The sequence below is a fragment of the Hetaerina americana genome, unplaced genomic scaffold (assembly GCF_022747635.1).
Source record: "Hetaerina americana unplaced genomic scaffold, ioHetAmer1.1.p SCAF_7, whole genome shotgun sequence".
NCBI classification, from domain to species: Eukaryota; Metazoa; Arthropoda; class Insecta; order Odonata; family Calopterygidae; genus Hetaerina; species Hetaerina americana.
In genome coordinates this window covers 52,349,478-52,374,806 of record NW_027287316.1, presented here as the reverse complement: position 1 = coordinate 52,374,806, position 25,329 = coordinate 52,349,478, and the positions used below count along the sequence as shown (strand labels likewise).

The following is a 25,329-nucleotide window of genomic DNA, read 5'->3' as shown; positions in this document are numbered from 1 at the left end:
CAATGTGTTATACAACTAATTACAAAAGTATATATAATTGGCCCTTGTGCAGTCCTATGGCATAGTATCTGAATTGATTATGTTAGAACTACTTTAAAACCCTGAAGTTGGCTTATTCTTAGAAAAGGGCTTGGATGTTTTACAGTAGGTGCATTCCAATTCTTGCTTTGATGCATTTGGTACACACATTAACTGCTTGGCCTTTGGGTTGTAAGACTTAATGTGGAGGTATACGCTTGCTGCAGGGCTGCCTCTAAAGAGTTTTAGCTCACATTGATTTGGGAATTAGAATGGCCAAAATGTGGATTGGTTCTCCTGAAGCAAGAATTGCAGCACATCTTTGCAGCCTGTGTGCAGGACTTGTTTGTAATTTCATGGTTAGCAGAAAATAGTATCATATTATGCATGAAATAATATATATGCTTTTGGAGATTTGACATTGATGGCAACGTTGTTTCTTCATTCTGTAAGTGTTTGCTGAATTTTGTTCAAGAACATAAAAATGATAGTTTTTATAGCATTCGTATACTTAGTGATGAAATGAAGTAGTTCATATTTTCATTAAAATGCATGTGTCAAACTTCCTCAGAAACATATTCTATTGATATCTTCATTCATTTGGTGAGTGATTTACATTTGTTTTCAACATAAAATAATAATGCAGTTTCCTTCTAATAATTCATTTTTGCTTCTATTAGCCAAAATACACTATAATTCCATCAGTTAGAAGATGGTGGGAAGGGTGAGACACATATGACTATACTAATCTTAATGGCATAATCCTTGAGGTTGATGGGAAATATTTTTTAGGATCATTCACAGTACTCCAGCATGCAGCTCTATGTTTTATATATGTATGTACATAGCATTATTTGCAGTCAAATGAATCTCCCTGTGGAATTTCCTGACCCCAGATCATCAGCTTCAGAACTTGTGTAAGATGTGTACTCTCTTTTTCAACCACATCTTATTTATTCATTGTTATCACGTGGCAAAAAACATAGTGTCTCTATGAGTATAATGAGTGGTTATTTTTATAGCATCATCATAGCATGTAAGGCATTACATATTTTTCATCCAGCTTGCATGCCTGGCACTTGATACCTGCAGTTATCATAGGACATAAGAAATGAAATTAGACTAATCAACAATTTTTTTAAGTTTTCATTCTGAAGGATAAAATTAATTTCAGTGCAGATATTCAAGGGCTTCATGTGACATCACCTGACTTATGTTGTTTTCCTCTATACACACCATACATCTCCACTTTCCATTTGAGTGAGTGCCTATGTATGCAAGTTGCTTCTCTAGTGTTTTATCATCTCTTTTATATCATGTCCTATAAATTATTTCCTTACGCCTTAATCAATTTTCTCATTAGTGACCCATGCTAACAGCCAGAAATAAAAATATTTAATTTCATTATAAAAAAGTGGTTGCAAAACAGCTAGTGATTCAGAAAGCATTGATTTTGGATTAGCAAATGTTGAGGTGCTCATTTATGTAGGATCAGCTGTGAGGGCACTTGGAAAGTAGCAAACTGTATATCACTTTGCATAGCATCTCAGAAACATGCTTTAAAAAAAAGTAACATTCAAGATAGCCTTAAATTATTTCACCCTGACATTTTTGGTTTAGACTTGATAATAAAATCCCTGAACATCAGGAAACCCAGTAAATAATTGTAATTTAAAAACCTTATACAAATGCTCAACTGTTTGGATGATTTGATCAATTATCAAATGTGAATATTTTTAACTATGCATGTTTCTAACTTTTGAGCCTTAAAAAAAAAAAAACAATTGCAACTTAAAGGTACACTTAATGAAGCCAGTAGCAATGGCAAAAGTTAAATTCCTCATAAACTCTGTTGCCTTAGTATCCCTGAATTGGCTCTTTTTTTAAAAGCATATGGCGCAGAAGTGTGGTTCTTTTGAGCAAAATCCATAAACTATTTCCGACAAGAGAAATTTTAATAAAATAGGTGGTGAACTATGCATTACGCTACCAGTGTTATATATGTTGTATTCATTGATTGTAATTGTTTTGCACACAGAAGTATTATTCATCAATACACAGCTGGTGCTTTAAAACAAATGGAGCAATTATTTTTTATGTTTAAACAATTATTAAGACCAATGAACAAATAATTATGGTTGTGATGAAAGTGATTAACAATATCGTGATGTAATTGAAAATACAGGTCAGTGGGAGAAAGCAGAGAGATTGGCAAGGGAAAGACTGGATCCAGAAAAAGTAAAGGAAATGTTTGTGGGTCGTGCTGTTGAATTAGAAGAGAATGGAAGGTTTCAGGAAGCTGAAAGAATGTACATAGCAATTCATGAGGCGGACCTGGCAATAGCCATGTATAAGAAAGCAAAGAAATATGATCATGTAAGAGGTCTCTAGTAATGCACTTCAAATTCCAGACTAAGCACAATGGCACCAACAATTAGACATATATTGGCATACTTCTATGTATATTTCCACAGTCTCTCACGAAAAACTGAGGTTCTTATGCATTCGTTAGGCTTGGTTTTATCACTGATTATGCGTTAGAACTTGAAGCAAATGATTATATAAAGATTTAAATGTATACATATGTACATTTGAATTATCCTTGACTTTATTGTAGAATTATATAGATATAAGTGCATTTGCATGTGCATGCAATTGGAATTACTAGCAAAGTATTGCACTATTGGAAGATTTTGTTATAGTAATACTAATAAACTATAGTATTTGCAAAATTTAACCATGTGTAATTTTAACTAGCATTTAATTTAATTAATATCAAGCACAATGGTATCATTCACTGCTAATATTAATATTGTAGGGCCTGATGATATTGTGCCTGGGGAAACTGGTTTTCAGTTAAAGCAAATGTATTTATGGGAATTTTACAGTTTTTGTTGTATTATTTAAATGTGAAGATTACATCAAGTTAAGACTGAAGCATAAATTATATTTTTTGAAATGTTGATAAATAATAGAGTTAGCTTTTCCTCGTATAAAGACAGTATAAATGGCAAAATTGATTAAGATGGGTCTCTACTGAAATTAATGTAAAATGTGGTTGCTCTTGTTATAAATTTCATTCAGTGATCCAGAATTGAATACATGTTTTCTCCCTCAAATTACAAGTTTGCAATTATCAGTATACATAATGTGCAATCAAAATTTTAGATTTCTGGATTAAATTTTTTTGAAGAATGGAGACGAAATAAGCTACTGCTTCAAATACAGCTGATTTTTTAATATGGTAGTTGTAGTTTTAGGGGAAGTGACCAACAGCTGAGGTCATTTGCGCCATTGGGGATGGACAGGAAAGGATGAAGGGTATGAGAAATAAAGTGTGGATAGAAACCTGGCATCGGCATTAGTCTACTCTAAATGAAAGGCACCAAGGGGTCTGCAGTTTAATGTCCAATCTGATGGATGACGTACTCACTCAAAGTGCTCTCCACAAAGCACTTCAAGTCGGGTTCGGGATACCATTGGAAATATCTATCACCTCCAGGATTCGATCCTGGACCCTTTGGGTGGGAAGCCAGTACATTAGCCACTGCGCTATCCCAATCCTAATTTTTAAATATAGTCTTAAACCTTTGAAAAAGCTTATTTGATTGATTTCTCTATTTACTTTCTGAAAACATTCAGTAAAACAAGGAAATCTTATCCAGAAAGCAAAATTCAAATTAATGGCTTTTTTATAGACTTATTATTCAAATATGAGCAAATTAAGTTAGCTTAAGTGTGGAGTCACAGCTGTATACTGTGCTCCTGTTGAACTTTTGGGAAAGTATAATTGTTTGATTTTATTTCTCAAGTACAAAAGGTTAAATTTACCAACTCCACATTGAGAAAAGTTGCCCTGAACTTAGTGAATTTCAGTTGGAACCTTTAATATTGTTAACCCACAACTTTGGGATCGAGTTGAAATTGAAATACCATTGTTTTAATAATTTAAAGTGTTCCTTATTAGGAAGTGTATTTGTGATTTTGGTGAAAATGCAGCATCATGAGAGTTACTTTGTCTTCATATTCAGACTGAGTGCAGTTGACTTCATCTTGAGAATAAGTATCAAGCCACAATGGAGGAAGATTGATTGTAGATTCAATTTTATTTTGTATCACGCGCTTGGAATCATTGACTAGCTTCAACCTCACATATAAATAGATGGAAATTCATGAGATTATATGTGGCAGAAAATTTCCAAAGCCACTTCAAATTGTGTTCACATATCGCCGCTGTAAATAATAGGGCTGTTGGATGACTTGATGTTGACTCTAATATTGCATTGGCAGGGGTGATTACAACTAAAATATGCATCAGTTGAGCAGCCATATTTTACAGGATAACTTGAAATAAACCATAAAATGAGCGAGAGAGAGAGCGATATTAATTAAGACATTTGAGTCTCCAAATTTTTATTAATTATTATCATCAATTTTCATTCAAACTCTGATTACCCTGATATTTCATAGTGTGTGCATAGTTATAACTTTTTTAGCATTTTCCCAGCAAATGCATTTCTACATCAATATCTCATCAGTCTATTCTGAAATATGAATTTTCAATTATTTGTCAAGGTCGATGACTTGTGTTTGCAATTTATTAATTTTCTCTGTTGCTTGATAATTATGAGCAAAGCTTAATTTTCTTGTGCACATTAATTTCCCATTTGCTGTAACACTCTCAAAAACCCTCTTAATGCAGCGGGCCGATATATTGACTCAAACGTAAGCTATTGTTTAAAGCGCAATAATTTATTGAATTTTTATTGCCACTTGCATTTTGTTTCTTTTATCATAAATGTGATGTCTCAGCTTTATATAATGTTTTTTTATTTAAATTCTCTGTTTTAAATACTTCTCGTAAGATATAAATCTTAGATTAATTTTTATGCTGAACTAGTTATATGTAAAGAAGCTCATTCAAATGGTATGCCGGTTTCTTTTGCTAAATGGACTTTTCTCAATGAAATCCTACTGAAAAATGAATCTGTTTAATTCTGCACCCTTTTGAATGCTTTATGATGAATCTGTTTTGATACAGACGGCTAAGACTTGGGCATTACAACGCTAGTGAAAGCATTACAATGCAAACATATTGTTTTCCCTTGCCTTCCATCCTAAGTAATCATTTGGGCTCTTTGTAATTAATGAGTAATGTAAGCATTTCTCATTCTGATAAGGCTTGTTTCTTTTACACCCTTGAAATGGAAAGTACATTGTAGATAGTGGGTAAAATACATGGTTCTCTTTTGGGTTTGAGTTTTAGTGCTGTTTTTCCCTTGGGACCGTGTGGTTAAATCAAACGTGATCTCAAGAAAATACATGTGTTTTTATTTTTTCTTTCATCATACGTAAAGAAAATAGTCCAATGGCAATGATGACAAGGCATCAATACACTACAAGCATCATTGAGTCTCTTTAGATGAAATGCCTTGGGGAGATGGAGTGTTACATATCTCTTCGTGTAGGTAGATCAAATGCTGAACTGGAGTGACTTCTCGGCAAAAAAGAAAAGAATTTTGTAGTTTGTAGCAGAATGCATGGGGAGAAGAGAAGTAGTTCCTTAACAGTGTGCATAAATTGTAAAAGAGGTGCGCATAGCATTTGTTTGGTTAGCCATAGATGCTAGATGAATGATCCGACAACACCTGTAAGAACAAACTTTTCTACAAAATGTGACCTTGCAGAGGTAGACAGAAAGTTACGCAACTCAAAGGAATTCTTTATTTTTTAAAATATTTTTTTCCACGTCTTTTTGGTTACTTTTGTTATGTAGAAATGGTGTTTTCATAAGAAAATGTTACAAAAAATATTTTAATATTGTTTCTTACAATTCATTTTTATTGCTTAAAAAAATTGTTCCTGTCTAGTAGGCTAAAATAGTTACAATTCTTTTGTAAGAAGATGTTAAATTCATTCCTAAATGTTGCCTAATTCAGTTACTGTACAATAAAAAAACTGCATATGGATATCTTTAAAAATGAATCCAACATTTTTTTACCTCAGATGATACATTTAGTTTAATGACTCTCTGCGCTTTTTGCTAGTACCGCAGGCATAACACAGCACTAAGAGGGTTAAGGAAACGCAATTCTCTCCTTGAATTTTTTTCATAATATGCACTTAATAAAATGCACATTTTACAACAGATGAAACCCCTAGTTTTCATTTTTTTGTCTAATTATCTTGTCTGTACTTATTATTATGCAAGATGATGAGATTAGTTTCCCAGTACCATCCTGATTTGGTTACGACCACTCATACTCACCTGGGGCAAGAATTGGAAGCAGAGGGTTTGTACACTTCCGCAGAGTACCATTACTTGCAAACAAAAGACTGGAAAGCTGCAGCTAAGATGTATCGCTCTGTTGACATGTGGGAGGAAGCATTCAGGGTATGTATTGAAAAGAACTATAATATACTGAATTAATATTAGGCATCTACCTGATGATTATCATGAGTTTTGTTTAAAACTCAGGTGGCAAAGAATCATGGTTCAGCAGATGCAGCTCAGCTTGTGGCTTACCTCTGGGCAAACAAACTTGGTGGTGAAGCTGCTGCCCGTCTTTTAGTGAGGCTCAGTCTTCTTGAACCATCCATTGACTATGCTTGTGAAAATTACCAGGTGGGCACCTTGAGGTGAAATCATGGCCATAACTGCTTTTGATTAGTCCTAATCCATTTCTTTCACTCATATTGTATTCCAAGCATTTCACAGTACATTTAAGTATCATTTGATTGGCCTTAATTAATTTAAGGAGGTATTATACTCCCTTAAGTTATGTACCCCAGGATTAGATTGTTATGATGTAATATTCTTGCTGGAAAAAGTTTTTTCATTATTCCTAATTTTTATTAATTCCAAAACATATAATTAAGAACAAATAGCAGCAATTTCCCACTGGATAAGTTTTATTGTCCGACTGGGTTTTGATGGATTACATCATCTTCAGGTAACCAGATGTGAAGCCAAGTGCTATTCTAACCAGCAGAATACCAAAAATAATAACTATAAGAACTAAGTTTAATATAAAGGATATGGACCTTTGAACAAGTTAGGGATGATTGGGAACTCTGTATGTAATTTTTCCTACTCAAGCATTGCAGCATATCAAGCATAAAAGCAATATTCATTATGCTTTCTGTGCAGCATGGCAGTATACGTCAGCATAAACTATATATAAATCATTGTTTCTTTGAAATTTATATAATATGGTTCATGGAAATACCTAAGAATAAAATGTTTATTATCATAGTTAGCATATAGTATACCTCATAATTATAAGTACACCTCATAATATTTATGCTTGGATATTTCCATGTTTACCATTTTTGGTGAACAATTCTCTACTCTATCAAAAATTGCTGGCTGATAATTCATGGTAATTAACGCAAAGGTTTATTTGATAACTGAGGTCAATACAAACCTTTAGAGTAGGGAGACTATATCACCTACATTAGGAAGACTAGACTCCATGTGTTACCTGCATCCTGCCAACCTGTTACCTGTTGCTTCCTGAAAATCTTAAAGTGTGTGTTTTTACTGAAGATGTCCAGATGAATCTGCTAGATCAAAGCACAGAATCCTCTGTTGCATAGCCAAATGCTCTACCCATTTGGCTTAAATATCACTCAAATATGTACTTGGCTATTAACTTTGAGGTCTCTGGTCTGAAATAAGGTTTCGGAATATAGTAAAGGTGAAATAAAAATATTGTGAATTTGGATATTCATTTTATTTTCAATCTAAATTTCCTCAATTCAGATCAAAAATTTGAATGAGATACTATTGATGGTCTATTGTGACATTTTATGTTAATGTAAGCTTAGAGAAGAAAAGTGCACTCATGACTGATAAAAAAATAATCTGCCTAAAACACCATTAATTTCCACTCTCATTAATTCTTCACAGGTGCACATATTAGTACTCTTTAGGGTGCCTTTCAATGTGCTCATGAAAGTGTTATAAATTAAAGTATTTTGAAATCTTAATGAGCGAGTAATTTAGTTCATTCAAAGAATTCTTTTTTTTTATTTCCACATAGTTGCAATCATTATTCGTTGAAAAATATTTTCCTGTGGTCATGTCATGTGATATTTGTGAGAAAGAAAGTTGTACCAATCAACAAATTGTTCACTTACTTTATTTTTTTAGTTTGACTTTGCATTTGATTTGGCAAGAATTGCAATGAAAGACAAAGAACCAGAGGTGCATTTCAAGTGTGCAATGGCCATGGAAGATGAAGGGAAATTAAAGGAAGCAGAAGAACATTTTATCAAAGCTGGGAAACCACGGGAAGCTGTCCTAATGTATGTAAACAATCTAGATACCTCTCATACTAACTCACCTATTTTAGCTCAACCATAGCTCCTTTTCGAGACTAATGACATTTGTAATTTGCCCAGAATTTCCATGTTGCAACAGAATCATGCATTTTCCTTTTTAAAATTCGTCTTCTGCTGTGTGATAAGTAAAAGACAGTATCTCCTTGTACATTTTAAATGATTGCTAAATTTAAAATGTTAGTAAATAATTGATACAATAAAACTAATTATTAGCTAATCCACTTTCATAGGCCATTATAGGTAATCTACCTAGTAGAGGAAGGTAGTTCCTGGAAGCATCATTGACTTGTAAAGCTTCCTCTCAAACCATAAAACATTTTAACTTAATGATATTCCTGTCTTATACTCAATTCTGCAACATGAACTGTCTGAATTTTTTAAAAATCTATCTCTACCTTAGGTGTTGGAAAGAGAGTTAGCTCACTATTATTAAGAGCACAGGTTCCTTGTATGAGCTAAAATGATGTAACACTGTAGCCGTAAATGTGATTAAACTAATCAGATTGGCAGCCAAGTTTATTATTGTGTTACCTTGCTTCATGGAAGTTGGGCTCCAATGTCATTGTTGCTTTACAAGGACCAAGCTTCCTTGCTACATTTTGTTTCAGAAAAAATTCAAAACAAGTTGCATGAATCTTATCCCATTCATTGATATGTTAAAGTTTAGAGAAATGTGCATATCCTGACTTGGAAGAGCTTATTCTAACAGCTGTTGTGTATTGTAAAGACTAAGTATATTACATGTTTTTTGTCATGAGTTACAATCATGCAAACTATAATTAAAGTATTCAATCATAAACATGAAAATTTGTTTTAGAAACCCCTAGCCTCGCAAGAAATTCGGAAAATTCTGAAAGTGTTAGCAAAAATTAAGATGGAAATGGCCCCCAGTCCATGTCGTTAGGATTTTAATTTGATCAAACTTCCGAATTTACTATGATTATCTCAAGTTTTATTTCTTTCATATTTTAGGTATTTGCATGGGCATGATTGGGAAAATGCTAAGCGTGTTGCAGAGCGTCAAGACAACTCCAGTACACCAAAGACTAAGGATGGAAATGCTACCACTTTGCTGGAGGAAGTACTTGTGGCAGAAGCTGGAGTGGCATTCACAGAGGGGAAGCATTCTTATGCTGAAAGCCTCTTTCTTAGAGCTAGTCGCCCTGATACCCTACTGGAGCACTACCAGGTTAATAATATCTGAGTCAAGATACATATGTATTTATTTTCTAGTTAAGTCTATGGCTTTTTATCAGGTCAGGTTTCCAGTTGCCTATGCTTCTGTGGCTAACTTGACCATCTCTCAGGGCATTGATACTAGATCATCATTTTTGCCATCCTTATATATCCTCTTTGTAGTCATAGGTGACTTCCGATTGACTATGGCTCATGCTCACTTTTCTATCGTTGTTGTGTTTACTTTATGGATAACAAGTTTCCACAATTGGTGGAGGGCATATCCTGTATCTCAGTTGAAGTTATGTACTTCAAGTTGGATTTCTGTGACCCTGATCAGATGATCCCAGTGTCCATCTGCTCTGCTTTAGCATTGTCGAAGAAGATATTATGGTTTCCAGTAAGGCTGTACTCTGCAATGGGTGACTTCTCAGAATAGCTCAGCTGATTTATCTCTTGTGCTCCATAGTTCCAGTTTCTATCATATGGCCAGTCTCTTCTATGTAGGCTCCTGAGAACTCACAAGGGATGCAATAAACTAATAAACTTCCATAGTCTTGAGTCCCAGCTTGACTCTTTGAGTCCTTCACCAACCTAAGCCCGAGGAGTCAGCTTCCTAGTTTACCCAATAACTTGTGGATCCTGTCTATTTTGTTTCTCCTCAATATCCTCTAGAGTTTTCCTGCAATGGTAAAGATGTACAGAAGACTGGCTCTGGCTATTGGTTTTTCTTTCTCCTTGGTGGTCCTTTTTGAGACTTGGTGATTTTCTTCATGGGACACTGTTGGGTGGTCTTTGCCAAAGGACATATTCAAGGTTGCAAGGATAATCTTGTTATGTCCATTCTGGCAGAACATTATATGCAGATGTTTGAGTTCCAAAGGCAGACATTCTCTATCCACAACAGATTGGGCTCAGTGAGTGAGGGTGGATGAGACTGCATTCCACTGGAAAGGAAAGCTTAGAGGCTATGTAAGCAAAGGAAGGAGTTGGCCAATTACTTCAAATTTTGCCCGAGTTTGATGACAAATCCCAACTTTTGAGTGCTACCTCAAAATTGAAATTAAAAAGTTTTTTAATTCATCCTAAAATAAATAATGTAAATGAACCCATCATTCATTCTATGGCTGCCTGTCTACATCCTTGAAGTATTTTATTATCATTCAAGGGTTTTTTTTACATTTCAACCATGGTCTTTCCATGTTCAGACTTACAAAATAGGTGCACCTTTCAGCTGCTTAGTTATGTTTGTAAAATCACAGACTACCATCATATTGGACTTTCCCCAATAGCAACACCTACTCAAATCTAGATGAAAATAGCTGCATTGCTCAGCATGGTGATTAACAGAGCTAAATTGGAGAATGAACATGAAAATATGAACGATCAACTACCTTATTACAGTTGACTGATAGTTGATGGCCCCCAAATATCATTACTGCTAATAAATAGCTGGGATGAATACTTTTGCATATCAGATGACAATCTTTTGTGAATAAAGAAATTGTGAATGCCAAATCACCATCAGCCAAAGAGAACAACTAGCACCTTAGTGTCTATTTATATAGCACGCAGATTATTTAGAATTGTTAGCTATGACAAATAACTTTGATTTCACACTGTGGTTCTGTTACCAGGCCGGCATAGGGGATAAAAAATTCTTTAAATATGATTTCAATACAATGATTTCAGGAAGCTGGCATGTGGTCTGAAGCCCTTCGAGTATGCCGTGAGTATGTCCCATCCAAACTAGATATGGTTCGTGCAAAGTTTGAGCATCAAGAGACTGACCCAGTGAAGATGGTTGGCCCAATGAAAGTTGTGAGGCCCAACACACGAAGTATGGCAACTGGAGGAGCCCATGGGCTGTATGAAAAAGGATTGGAATGGGAGAGAGGAGGAGAGTTGTCACGTGCATTACAATGCTTTCTTAAGGTTAGTCACAGACAGCAATGAAGTAACCCTCTACTGAATGTCTTCAACCAAAGAGTGATGTTGATTGAATTTGCACTAGTGACCAAGTCATTTTCATTAAGACAAAGAACTGAATTTCACTTATGATGTTATAATAAATTGGTGCAAAGACAAAATACTTTTGAAAGCAGAACGATGGGGTAGGCAAATTTTTTTTCAATATACTGATTATTCTATGTGCCACTCTCATAAAAGTTTTAATTCATTGTGCTTTTGAGCACACAAGTTTGCACGTAGAATGTAATTGAAAGTCTTAATGAGTTTATTCTTTGAGAGAACTTGCTGGTCAACTTTTTTGATTTGGGACAAATTGCTTGGCAAACTACCTGTATATCTTGTTTAAGCTGATCCCTCCATCTAATTCTGCTTTCAGCCTGTCTCTGGGCTTCTAATGAAAAATTTGCTCTTCTCTATTATTCTTCCCGTCTATTACGGTAGACCTCAGATTTTATTTTATAATGCTGATGATATTTAAAAACAAAATTCCATTTACAGATATCGTTATATATTTGAATTGAAGTAAATTTCTGTATTTTCATTGTATGCCTGTAAATATATTTACTGAAATTTCCTATTGAAGCCCACCGGTATACTATATCATTTTGAAATCCTCCAATATTTGACCAATTCTCAATTTTCTATTTAGTGTTTTGTTGACCATTAGTTTTTCTTGTATTGTCTGTTGTTTTCATCTTAAATATATTTCACTAATGTGCTCATTTTCACTTTACAGGCATCTGATGAGGATATTGATGGAACAGTGGTAATGAAAGCACTTGATGGAGCTCAAAAATTGGTCCTAAGGTTACCACCTGGAGGGGAAGCAGCAGTTGATGCTGCAAGGGCCGTTGGCCATAGACTTTCCATGAGAGGTCATGCATCTTTAGCTGCACAGATGTACTTGAATATTGAAATGGTCCAGGAAGCAGTGGAAGTGCTGGTAGATGCAAAGGAATGGACGAAAGCAAAAAGGGTCGCTGCCGAACTGGATCCCAGGTATATTTTATTTGCCTGTTTTCGTGTACATTTTAATAAACCTTGATACTCTTTACTGTTTTATTATTAAAGGAACTGTGTTTTATTTGCTGTGGACACCTGCAATACCATCAATGTCTACATTAGAAGCTTGAAATCATTTTTAATTTTTATTACAAGGAAAGGGATATTCATAAGACTGACTTGCAAAAACTGATTAGTTTCCTTAACATTTTAAACTTTTTATCAGAACCCATTTTACTTGAAACCTTAACTTAATTATTTAACAATTAATTTAACACTTTGTATGCCCACATAAGAATGTATTCACAGGCTAGTTTTCAATATGTAGCATCATCATCAGGTTTACAACCTGGAATGTTAATGTCTTATATTCCCTTCATGATTCTGGGAGTGATGGGGAAGGTAGTAGTGGTTGGGAGGTGTGCTGATGATGCAGTGATTGCTGAGTGGTGGTGGTGGTGATACTTGTCGAAACTAAGGTCGTGAATGAATTTCATGTGTGGAAATAAAAAATATGTCATTTAGCTGTGGATCAGTTGCACTAGGTAGATAATGCTGGAAACTACGTCATACATTAATCGCTAAAGTTAGATTATATTTGCACGAAGTGAATCAACTGTGGGAGGCAATGATTTAAAGGCATTTTTCAGTATAAATTTGTTGAAAGTATATGAATTGAAACAGCTATTCAATGGAATTTGGTACTGATTAGAAATGAATGATTTTCAGATGATAGGAGTGGATTGGAAGGAGAGGCAACTTATCGTACACATACATGGGTGGTCTGAAAAGTTTCCGACCTCGAAAATTTCAGAAAAAAATGTCTTGCATCTTTGTTAGGTCGGAAACTTTTCAGACCACCTTCGTATATATGCCTCAGACTACACAGGTATGAGTAACAAATGGAGAGTCAGAATAGGCATACTAGGCTGGGAATACGATGGTTGTTTATCATCACATATGATTTTCAAGGTACATAGAGGAAATGGTGAAAGAGGCATCAGAAGGGCTGCAGAAGTGAATCATGATCTAAGCATTAGTTAGCCAGTCACCGAAGGGATTGCAATCATTGCTGAGTGAATTACAGAATCAGTGTGATAGATATGGCATGAGAGTCAAACCAAAGAAAACTAAGGGAATGAGGCTTTCAAGTATTAGAAAGGCAAAGATAAAGGTGTTTGTAATTGTGGCCATTGTTAATAGTTTGATGTAAAGGCAGGAAAGTGCTGTTTTCAGACTAATGTCAAAGAAATAAATTAACCTTAAAGTTTGGGGGGATAAACTAAAGCAGGTAGGGTATTTCCCCATTTAAACCATTTAGACCATTTCAGTTAATATTAGGAAGTGCTAAAGAAGAAGGTGGGAAAGTAGGAAGAACAATAAAAGAAGAATTATACTAGCCAAAGAAACTTTTACAAAGAGGAGGGGGTTGATGAAGACGTAGAGCAAAAATGTAAAGAAATGAGTGTTGAAAAATTTAATATTAAGTGTAATATGATAAAGCTTTGAAAAATGGTCATTTAGGCGAGGGGGTAATCATAGCTGCAAGGAATATGAGATATGGGTGTGTAGTGGGATGGATTAAGTGAAATGAATGGAAAGAATAACACAAGAAGTTACGGTCACAGTAGGGGAGGAGAGATTGTCTGGAGGAATTCAAAGAAAGCAGAAAAAGTGAATACAGAGCATACTGAGTGGCAGTGAAATGTGGCCACATTGATAAATGGGAGAATGCTGGGGGTGCAAGGTAAAGGCAGGAAAAGAAGAGGTGTATTGAAGGAGAGTTAGGGAAGCCAGAAGTATGTGGAGTTGAAGAATGGTTTACTGAAATGCAGGGTGTTAACGTGTTTATTTTAGTTTCATGTTAGTTGGGGCTTAGGAGTGTGACAGTGCATAGAGACAGGCTCCATCAAAAACTCACCTTGACCTGGAGACTTTTCCAGATAAAAACGCAGGGAATTTTTAACTCAACGTGGGTGTACAAAAATTAAATGTGTAGTTGCTGAAAGGGGTATTCACATTAGCATGTCTGCTCTTTTACACTCATTTCTTTCTATGAATTCCTCTTTATTTCGTTGATCAAAATTTTTCAAAATGTACCTGACAGATTAAACATGTGTATGTGGGAGTTTAAAGAAGTAGATATTGGAGGAAACAAGTCTCATTCAATGCAAAAATTTCAAGAGTGTAAAAATCATTCGCCTCAACTGGGTTTGAACCCGGATTCCTCTATGTCCGGCCAAGTGCTTTAGCCAGTTAAGCTATCAAGGCGTCCTGTTAAACTCTGAAATTTTGGGGGCTTTTAAAGGAGCAAGATGTTGTGACGGAATGCCGTACATACAATGTCACAGGCATGCATAGTCGGGCGCGACGCACCACAGTCCACGAGGTTAAAACCAACTTTAAACACTTGGGCTGTTTATACCTCGACAAATTCTTAGAAACTGCGGAAGATGCCGCTACAGTAACTTTAAACAGAGTCATCCGCTAATGTTCATTTCAATGCTACAATTTCTGAGTGTAAAAGTTTCAGTAAGAGTATTTCAGAGTGTGTGTTATTAGTGGATGACTCCGCTAAAAGTTACTGTTGCGGTATCTCCCGCAGTTTCTTGGAATTTGTCTAGGTATAAACAGCCTAAGTGTTAAGAGTTGCCTTTAACCTCGTGGATTGTGGTGAGTCGCGCACGACTACGAATGCCTGTCACATTGTATGTATGGTATTTTGTCACAACATCTTGTTCCTTTAAAGCCCCCAAAATTTCAGAGTTTAAGAGGACATGTCGATAGCTTAACTGGCTAAAGCACTCGGCCAGACACTGAGGGATCTGTGTTCGAATCCTGGTCAAGGTGAATGACTTTTACACTCTGAAATTGTTGCATGGAAATGCATATTAGCAGATGACTCCGTTGAATGTTATTGTTGCAGCATCTCCCACAGTTTCTTGGAAGTCTTATTCACTTTCTTTGCATTTTTCGTTTAATGAGCCTTAATTTTTTTGTCTCACTTCAATGTCTGGAATTTTTTTTTTTCAGTTTGGAGGAATTTGTTAATGCTCGTCACAAAGAGAGTTTAAGGAGAGTTGGCAATGTAGAGCAACTGGCTGAAGTTGACATAGTGGCAGCACTTGACCTTTTGGCTGAGCAAGGTCGATGGGGACCATGCCTGGAGAAGGCTAAGTCACATGGAGGAGAGAAAAGTAGCTTACTTCACAAATATGTGGCCATGTATGCAGCTGATCTTTTAAAAGTGAGATTACATAACCTATAATATTGAAATATTAATTGATGATGATTGTAATTACTAATTATGGTTTTTATTCTTATTGTTGGCCATGTTTAACATCTGTCTGTGTTTTGTCAAGTAAATATTTATGGAATCCAGTCTTTTTCACAGTTTCACTGTAAGAGAAGTAGTTCATCTGATTGCATAGGCATCAAAATGTTTACCTAATATAATTGAAATAGCCTTCTTTCTGAGACTAAGAGAATATTCTTAATGAAAGGAAACCATTGACTTATTCAGGATTTGAATGTATATTTCTGGTCAAACCTGCTATGATTAAATTCATTAAAAATATCTGAGAAGTTTGCCTAAATCATTGGCTCTGGATACTATTGCTGTGCAAAATACCTTCCAGACTCAATCAAAATTACTCGAACCGACAATTATGACAAATTATCTTTCATTTTCTGAAGGATCCACTGGATTTGGCTTATCTATTGGTTGGAATGTAGCCATATCATGCCCTTTTTTATGTTTTCTGGTGTGGTTGCACTTTTTGGACATCCTTCACATTTATCATCTTGGAAGCTTTCATAACCAGGCTTACATTTGACCACTCATTTCTTCACGGTGAAGATTAAAGGAGAAGAGTCCCCGTACACATTTACAATCCTTGAATAAATTTTGGTTGACATTCAACCTTTGAGAAAGAATTTTATCACTGAACAATACTCTATGATTTCCATTTCTTACAACAGATGCACCACAACTGATTCAAATAACTGCCTGCAGCAGTTATTTGAATCAGTTGCAGTGCTCTCATGAGGGCACACAGTTGTGCCCTCATGAGAGAAAAAAAAATCATGCTAGTAGTAATGCCATCTATGGCCAAGGCTGAGAACTTCTCAGACCTCCCTCTTAGATCTGCTTCAGAAAAGATGTTGTTATTTGTCCTAGCTGGATTCACATTCAATGTAACAGAGAAAACAAAACCTATTTGAAATAATCAATAATAGTCTTAAAATTCTTAAAAAATCTTTTACTGTTATATCTAGACTCGGAAAAAGGTTAAAAGAATCAATATCAACATTGGCACTTAATTCTAGACATTGATGAGTTTATGCCTCATTTTGAACCAATAAATCAAATGATATTATAGACAGTATTCTGATCTAAAATACAGACATTTATGGTGTTAATTTTAATGTATTTATTCATCTCTGTATTGAAACTGGAAGTTATATTGTTAAATATTTTTTTTCTATTTCACAGGATGGAAAAGTTTTGGATGCTCTCAAGCTTTATAAGATAAATGGTACCCCAGCATTTCCACAAAACTATAACATTTATAGGAAAATTGTAATGGGTGTTTTTGCATTGCCTGGACTCATAGGATCGAAAAACTATTCCATCTGGGCAGACCTCAGGGATTGCCTCTTGAAATTGGTGAGTATCAATCAATCACAGGGAATTGGGTGTTGATGGAGGGATTTTTATGTTTGGGTAACTTATTGCTTGTAATTTTGCAAACTCACATCATCAGTGTGTTTGAACAGGCTTGCACAATTTTTATTAATGCATTAGTTCCCACTTTATAATAGGAATCCATTCCAAAGGACCAGTTATAGAATGAAAGTCTTATGTATGTTACTTTTGGTTTGTTTCAGATGATCCATTTCATTTGGCCAATATGTATGTTTTACATTGAATTTTATATTACACAGGTAGTTAAAAAATCCATGTGAGAATGAATTGGTAGTCATTGATATAATGATTCTTTCATACTTCATTAATGATCTTATGAAAATACATTGACTTTTTATGACTGATTACATGTAATAACCCAGTGTATTTGATTCAGTAACATTTAATCCTGTAAGATGAAAAATTTTAAAGCATTTGTGTGATGGTTTGGTGAGTTTTCTGTCTTAAAGTGAACCAGAAACTTTTTAAAGAAAGGTAATTTCTTTAAAAAAGAGCCTCAGTAATCGATCTGAATGTTTATTTGATGGGTGAGAGCTCTCGTAACACAAAGCTCTATGATATGTGGAAATTCACGAATTTCGATAGGCGGCCGGTTCCTATACCTATGTTGCTGTATTGTTTCCGAGCAAGATCTGGTGCCCAAAAAAGAAAGAGCTTGGGCAAAGACTAGGGTTCACAGAGTGCAAAGCTAAATGCTCTATATTCTCTAAGACACCGTGCCTTCAAGAGGAAATTGAAAGGAAAAACTATTTGCCTTTTTAATGTGCTTTCAAATCATATCAAATCAATAATCATACAGTTTTGAGCTGCCTGAAATCTCAATGGAAACCATGAAATACTTGACATGAGTATTCATTTTCATTTTTATATCTATGTTACTTGTGACTTTTGTTTTGATAAGTGGGATTTTCAGTTAATGCTTTTTAGGATATCCATCCTTTATTTGTGGTGATTTTCTTTTGGTTTTTTTTATTTGTAGTGCTTGCCTATATAGTTTATTTTAATGTGCCTCATGGTAATTTCAGGAAAAGTTGTGCATTTTGGCTGTATGCATGCAGAAATTTTACTTTTTCATCTGGATTCTGTGCTATACTTTTGATAAAATGTAGTTAAAATGAAAAACTTACATTGAAATTTCTTCCACAGACTGATTCCATGCACAAGGATGATGACTTGGAAGGTGAAACAAGAGCGGAGTTTGAAGGCTATCTATTGGCATCACATTACTCAGCAATGCATGATGCATTTAGTGCCATGGATGAAAAAAAATTTGCTGTCCTCATTGCCAAGTTGTCTGTTGCCCTCCTGAGGCACACAAACGTGGTTCCCACAGACAAAGCATTCTACGTTGCTGGCAGTGATGCAAGAGTAAGTAGATCCCTGGGAAAATCTCATCCAACTACCAATCTTTATCCTGCCAAACCATTTCACTTGAAAATAGACTTTGTTCTTCATCTCTTTTTTATAATTTCTTTTATTTGCATTTTTTAGCTCTAAATTTTTTTGTCTCAGAATGAGTATTGGCAAATTTAAGATTGATACGTTAAGACTACAACCAAAGAGAGTAGAGATAACTTTAGTGAAATGGGCCTGTGATATACAAGGTTGAACTGTAGCAAATTATGACACTTTAAAATATAATCCTCTCTAATAACCTTGTGAAATAACTTCATTTATGATAAAAACAAAACTTTTTCTACCAAATTATGACACTCTTTTTAACTGTAGAAAATTACCAAGAATGTTTTATTTCTACAATGTGGAACATTTCCACAAAATTAAGCCTAAGTCCATTAATTAGGTAATTTCAGTTCTTTACTTCTTAATGCTGTGTAAGTTAGCATGAGAAGGGTGAGTGACATATTATTATAGTCTTTTTGTACATGTTTCTGAGCACTAAGAGAAGACTCGTCAAAACTTTGATATGGAGCATAGCTATGTACGATGCGGAAACTTCCTCATTATGCATGAGGATAGACATAGATTGGAGGCTTTTGAAATGTGGGTGTGGAGCAGGATGGAAAGGTGAAATGGACTGAGAAGAAAATAAATGAGGAAGTACTTGGTATGGTGGGTGAAGAGAGGTCTTTGTTGGGAGAAATCCTATGGAGGCAGGAAAAATGGATGAAGGGCATATGGAGCGGTAGTGGGATATTGAAGACTGTAATAGAGGGGAGAATGTTAGGCGAAGGGCCGGAACAGGATTGGGATATTGGACGGGATGAAGGGAGGAAGGAAGTATTCAGAGATGAAGAGGGATCTGATGTAGAGTAGATTGCTGGATTGTGTTTCGTTAGGAGTCACAAAATACTTATTTGGTAGTTGTGTCCATCCAAAAACCTATCTTAACCAGTAGATTACCTAATAATAATACCTAATTCTATTCAGCAACATTGTGGTTAGATGGGCAGATTAAAGTCTGTTAGGTTTTCAATAAGAATGTACTTCATTTTTCTACTTGAGCATGTAAATGATGTTTAAACATTTGGTGATTTTTTTATTTTTTTAGAAAGCAGGGAAAGAGAGCTTGGCCTTTGTGTTACTTAATCACTACTTAGATGTTGTGGAGGCAATTGAGGAAGAGAGAGAAAACATTGAAGAACAGGCTGATGGCACAGAACCTGTGGAATCCTGGAGGAGGAGTAGCAGGCCTGCCATTCTTGACAACTCAGACTTTGAAGAGACTGACATTCCCATGGATGCCCCTTTACCTCTGAATCCCTATCTTGATCCAGTCAGACATGAAGATATTAAAGATTGGGTCCTTACTACATCAGTTGATCAGGAGATTGAACAGGTACACATGATCACAAATAAGACACCTATTATGACTATCTAATTATATGTGCATTAATTCTACTTATTACTAGCCAAAAATTGTTCAAAAGTTTTGTTGAAATCTTGGTGTTGTTATATGTTAATATGCTTGTGCATTTTAAGTTTTTAAATATTGTCAACATTGCATATTTCAGGTTTTACCATTGGATAAGCGTGGTGTCTTTGAGGGCTCATTGCTAGGACCTGATGGAAAGTTGTGCCTCCCATGTATTGTTTCTGGATATCCTTTAATAGGATTACATGCTGGAGTTGGGCCAAAATCATCATCTGCAATGAGGGAAAACAGTGTTGTAGAGTTTAATCGTGAGGGTAAATATGCCATGAGAGAGGATTGGAATAAACTTACTGTGGCTGCCAAATCATCAGGGGAAGATGCATCCAATTTAAGGGATAACATCCGTTTCATTGGAGAGTGGTGTGGTGGAGTTCGTGGTGCTGCTGGTGGTGACACAGGGTTTCATTTCTAAAATGACACTGAATAGTAAATAGTTTATTTAGCTGGAAATGAATTGCCTAGATTGATGCAGTATAATAATCTTTGTCATATCTGACCATTAGAAAAAATTTTAATGACCTCTGTCAATTGTTATCTTGAATGTTCAGGGTAGTTATTCCTTATTGTTTTAATGCCCTGGTTATTGCTTTCGTATTAATTTGGTTACTTTTAGTATTGTGATACCAAAAGTACTTGTTCATATAACGGATGTCATTAATGTGTCATGTGTGATATGAGAAATAAAAATTGTACTAATCAGTATTAAGTTCATGAAAAAACTTTCATTTTCAAAAGAAGTAGCCAATAGGCTAGGAAAATAATAAAAAAATCTGTCTTGTGGGTCCAGAAAAAATATCAAAAGGTATTATTATATGGTTATTCTCTTTAATACAAATGGGAAGTCAGCAAAAAATGCATGTTACCATTTTTTCATGGATGTTGTCCTAAAGTATGGGTAAAATCACTAAATTAGGGGAGGCAAGCTTATACATTGATGACATTTTTCTCACTTGACTACATGACATGGAATCAATTAAAGCTTTTATCCCTTTCCTCAATACAACATCCTCTGTTTCCTTCACTTCCACCGCTTCTTCCTCTCAAATCACATTCTTGGATTCACAAGTCTCCCTCCTCAATAAAAAAATTCCATATCTCAGTCCACAACAAACCCACTAACAACTAAGCAATTATCTCTTCATTTCAAAAGCTGTCAATCTCTCCATATTAAACAGAAAATCGCATACTCTCCTTCTATCTGAGACCACCATATAATCTACAACCCTGATTCCCTGAATAAATTCCTCTCAACACCCCATCCCTCTCTCATCCAACATGGTTAACCGATTTCCCTTCTGCACAAGAAATAGTATTTAGATGAGCAAATAAAAATTGATCATGATCAACATAGTAAATATAAATCAGCTGAAAGTGTCAACATTAGCCTTTTAACTATCTGTTGTTACAACTCAATCTATGTAAATTAAACAGAACTTTTCACCAGGTATTGGTCGTCTGGTATACCCATGATCCATACCAAAAAGTATTATTTATTTAGCAATGACAATAAATCTTAGCATTACTTTCAAAATGATCTGAAATTGCGATTATTAGAAAAACAAGGCAAATCTATGTAATGCCCCAATTATATAAAAATAGTGGAAATGCAACTGATCTGGTCTGGCTGTATGTGATTGTGAGACGTTTCAGATGTTGGTATGTATGGATATGTTTTTCATGGGTGCACTTTTATAAACCCATCATTTTCATTAGCGCTGCTTAAAGACATGAATCATCTACTGCCTAATAATTGTGCTAATCACAAACTCATTGGCATTGTTAAAATCTGAAGGAGAAATGCTACACCTAAAATATTTTGAGTGATTGACAATAGAAAATCAATTGCCAGTACTAGGGATGAAATTTATGCAAATTGCAATATGGAGTTTTTAAATTAATTGAATAGTATTGCATTACATTTCACATTAATGGGTAAATTAACTTATGGGCAATTATACCGTTTTACACTCTTAGGATTTTCAAATGACGTAGCAATAGTTAGTATAAATTCTGGAATTATGCCAAAGATACCTCTTATACAACAATTAAACATTTATTTTATTTGTATTCTCATCAAAAAGTTCAATTGGGGCACCCTTTAATTTACAAAAGGTTACGATTTCTTATAATATAAAAAGAGGCTGCTGTAGCATCATTCTGCCTTAGGTGTCATCACAATGATGAACCATTCTGCAACCCTATGCAGCTGGCTCCAGTTGACTGGGTGTGTTCATGCTGCAACTGCTCACGCTATTGGACTACACCAAATAAGAATCAATACTGTTGATGCTCACCACATTGGATTGAAACGAGTCATCTATCATGGAAGAATTTCAACTGCTGCACTGGAGTGAAATTTCATGAATTCAAGGCCGTAATATATTATTTTTATTAATTTGCCGTTTTATGGCCACACCAATAAAGTGCCTCCTGGTGTGGTGGTATGAATTATTTTTTTTGAGATCCCAATACTGTTATTATAATTTTATGAATTTCCTGTTCGTGGACTTAGCAAATACATTTTCCAGACTATTGAGGTTTTATTCTTAGAGATGGGATTTTTTACGGTTTTAGAATATTGACTTCATTGGTTTGTTTACATGCTGGGCTTGATAATAATGGCGATAATCTGCCATGCCAAAAATAAAAATGGATTTCATATTCATGTGAAAGAAATAATTCATACATCTACACATATTTTAACATTAGAAAACTGTGCTCCATTGAAACACTTTTTCATTTTTTATAGTAAAAGAATGCCTGAAGAAACACCATGAAATCCAGCTAAAAGTAGCATCTATTCAGTGTATTAAGGTCACAGGAAAAATTTGACTAATTTAAGAATAAATAATAATCCCTTTTAACATTTTCAACGGTGAGGAAAGAATTGCCATGAAAATGTTGTTAAAATAGCCCATTAAGATACTAATAACATTGTGTTTCATCAAATTGTACTTATGATTAACATAAATATTCAAAATAAATTAATCTATCATTTTAAACAAATTTGAAAGAATAATTTCAAACTCTGAGATCAAACACAAAGGAAGAAGAGAAAAATAAATCTAGATTTGTATCCGGCGAGCATAATACTCTAGGAGGTATCCTTGTAGAAGGTTCCACTTGACTCCCGCTCATGCGGAAATTGCCTCACACCATTCCACCAGCCGCAGGTGGCCTATTGGCTCTTCAGTCAAGTGGGTGGATCCTCAACCCTCCTCAGGGAAAACTGGCCAACCATAATTTTTTCCTCTCTCCAGAAAGGGGGGTGGGAGATATCACCGTATTGGCTGATGCTCTTTTGTATTTTCTGTGAACTCCGCCTTCCAGTTTTTACTGCCAATGGGGTACTACCAGGCGTGAGCGAGGGAGGAGAATTTTCCTTCGGTGGAAGGAGTATGAGTTAAGTGGAACCTTCTACGAGGATACCTCCTGGCATGTTATGTTCGCCGGATACCAAGTTTCTAAAACACCGGATTTTCAGCGTTTGCTGCTTCTTGCCCTCGTCGATATCCTATTTGTGTTGCGGTTCATATTTGCCTTCTCATAATTATTCCTGTACTCTACACGATAGATTACATTTTTCTTCATTTTTATTGCGTAATATTTTATGAAATAAAAATATTACGCAACAGCGTATTCATTACAGACATTGAATAGAAATATTCTTTTTGTAGAGCGCAAAATATTATGCAAAAATAAATTATTGTTTTTCACATTTAACTTTCAATTTATCAATGCATACCACCATTATTAAAAAAACTTGTCAATCATTCGCTATATGGAGATTTTGGAAATGAACTCTCGACTGAAACTTGCTATAAAATAGGAGTATTAGTTTACTTTTTATTTCATTTTTTTTACATATATGTTACGAAAATACGGTCTTAAATGTAACTTTTGTAGCCATTGGTCGCGTCCAGGTGAAATATTTCTTTCGTAAAATCTCAAGAAATTTAACTAAGTATTTATCATAATCATGACTTTAACAATATTAATTGAAGATGTTTAACATAGCAAATTATTATCATAAATGGGAGACATTTGGAATTTAAAGTGATACACTAAATATTAGCACGCTCATTGGCGTTGCTAATTGTTCAATATCATAAACTTAACTTCTGGCATTGCAATTCACCAAATATTACGTGTGCCTGGAATAAAAAATTGAAGAAAAATAATATCGAAGAGCTTAGAAGGTTATTTAAAAAATCGGGGAGCCGAAAATAAATCACTAAATAAGTGAAGCTCCCGTAAGCATCGAAATTTCTGACATTTGTATCCGGAGAACATAATACGCTAGGAGGTATCCTCGTAGAAGGTCCCACTTGACTCCCGCTCATACAGAAATTGCCTCACACCATTCCACCAGCCGCAGGTGGCCTATTGGCTTTTCAGTCAAGTGGGTGGATCATCGACCCTCCTCAGAGAAAACTGGCCAATCATAATTTTTTCCTCTCTCTAGAAAGGGGGGTGGGAGATATCACCGTATTGGCTGATGCTCTTTTGTATTTTGTGTGAACTCCGCCTTCCAGTTTTTACTGCCAATGGGGTACTACCAGGCGTGAGCGAGGGAGGAGAATTTTCCTTCGGTGGAAGGAGTATGAGTTAAGTGGAACCTTCTACGAGGATACCTCCTGGCATGTTATGTTCGCCGGATACCAAGTTCCTAAAACGCCGGATTTTCAGCGTTTCGCGATACACGTTTCAGTTCATATTTTTCGCATGTTGTGCAATTATTCCTTTACACTACACGGTAGATTACATTCATCATAATATTTTTTAAAATAAAAAGGTCGCAGAACAATGTACTTATTACCCAGCGGTGGTTGACGTCGTCCGTCTGCTATGCGTCTCCGAAACGTCTCCAAGCGCATAAAGATCGGTTACATTTCCAATATTTTTATGTAATTGGCGCATTACATTGATATACCTTGCACTTTTTTAATAATCGCTATTCAGATCATTTTGAAAGTAAATTGTAAAATTTATTGTCATTGGCAAATAAATAAAACTTTTTGGTATGCACTTGCACACTAGACGACGATCAATACTTGGTAAACGTTCTATTTAATTCACGGAGATAGAGTTGCAACGACAGAATTTAATGTTTACACTTTTACCTAATTAATAATTCTTATGCCGATCATGATCAATTTTTATTCGCTCGTCTGAACGCTATTTTGCAGCCACTAGAGTTCGTGATACTTTAAAA

General features: G+C 35.1%; 1 protein-coding gene across 1 annotated transcript in view; it reads left to right on the top strand.

Moving 5' to 3' along the window:
* Positions 1-20,780, top strand: part of Oseg2 (intraflagellar transport protein Oseg2) — a 48,995-nt gene extending 28,215 nt beyond the window's left edge. The window contains exons 18-29 of the mRNA XM_071594908.1: positions 2,204-2,394; positions 6,230-6,412; positions 6,497-6,643; positions 8,174-8,328; positions 9,337-9,553; positions 11,233-11,475; positions 12,248-12,510; positions 15,547-15,760; positions 17,009-17,182; positions 18,368-18,589; positions 19,731-20,018; positions 20,194-20,780. Coding sequence (XP_071451009.1) covers positions 2,204-2,394; positions 6,230-6,412; positions 6,497-6,643; positions 8,174-8,328; positions 9,337-9,553; positions 11,233-11,475; positions 12,248-12,510; positions 15,547-15,760; positions 17,009-17,182; positions 18,368-18,589; positions 19,731-20,018; positions 20,194-20,526 — 2,630 coding nt within the window. The 3' untranslated portion in view covers positions 20,527-20,780. The remainder of the gene's footprint in view (positions 1-2,203; positions 2,395-6,229; positions 6,413-6,496; positions 6,644-8,173; positions 8,329-9,336; positions 9,554-11,232; positions 11,476-12,247; positions 12,511-15,546; positions 15,761-17,008; positions 17,183-18,367; positions 18,590-19,730; positions 20,019-20,193) is intronic.
* Positions 20,781-25,329: the final 4,549 nt, after the last annotated feature.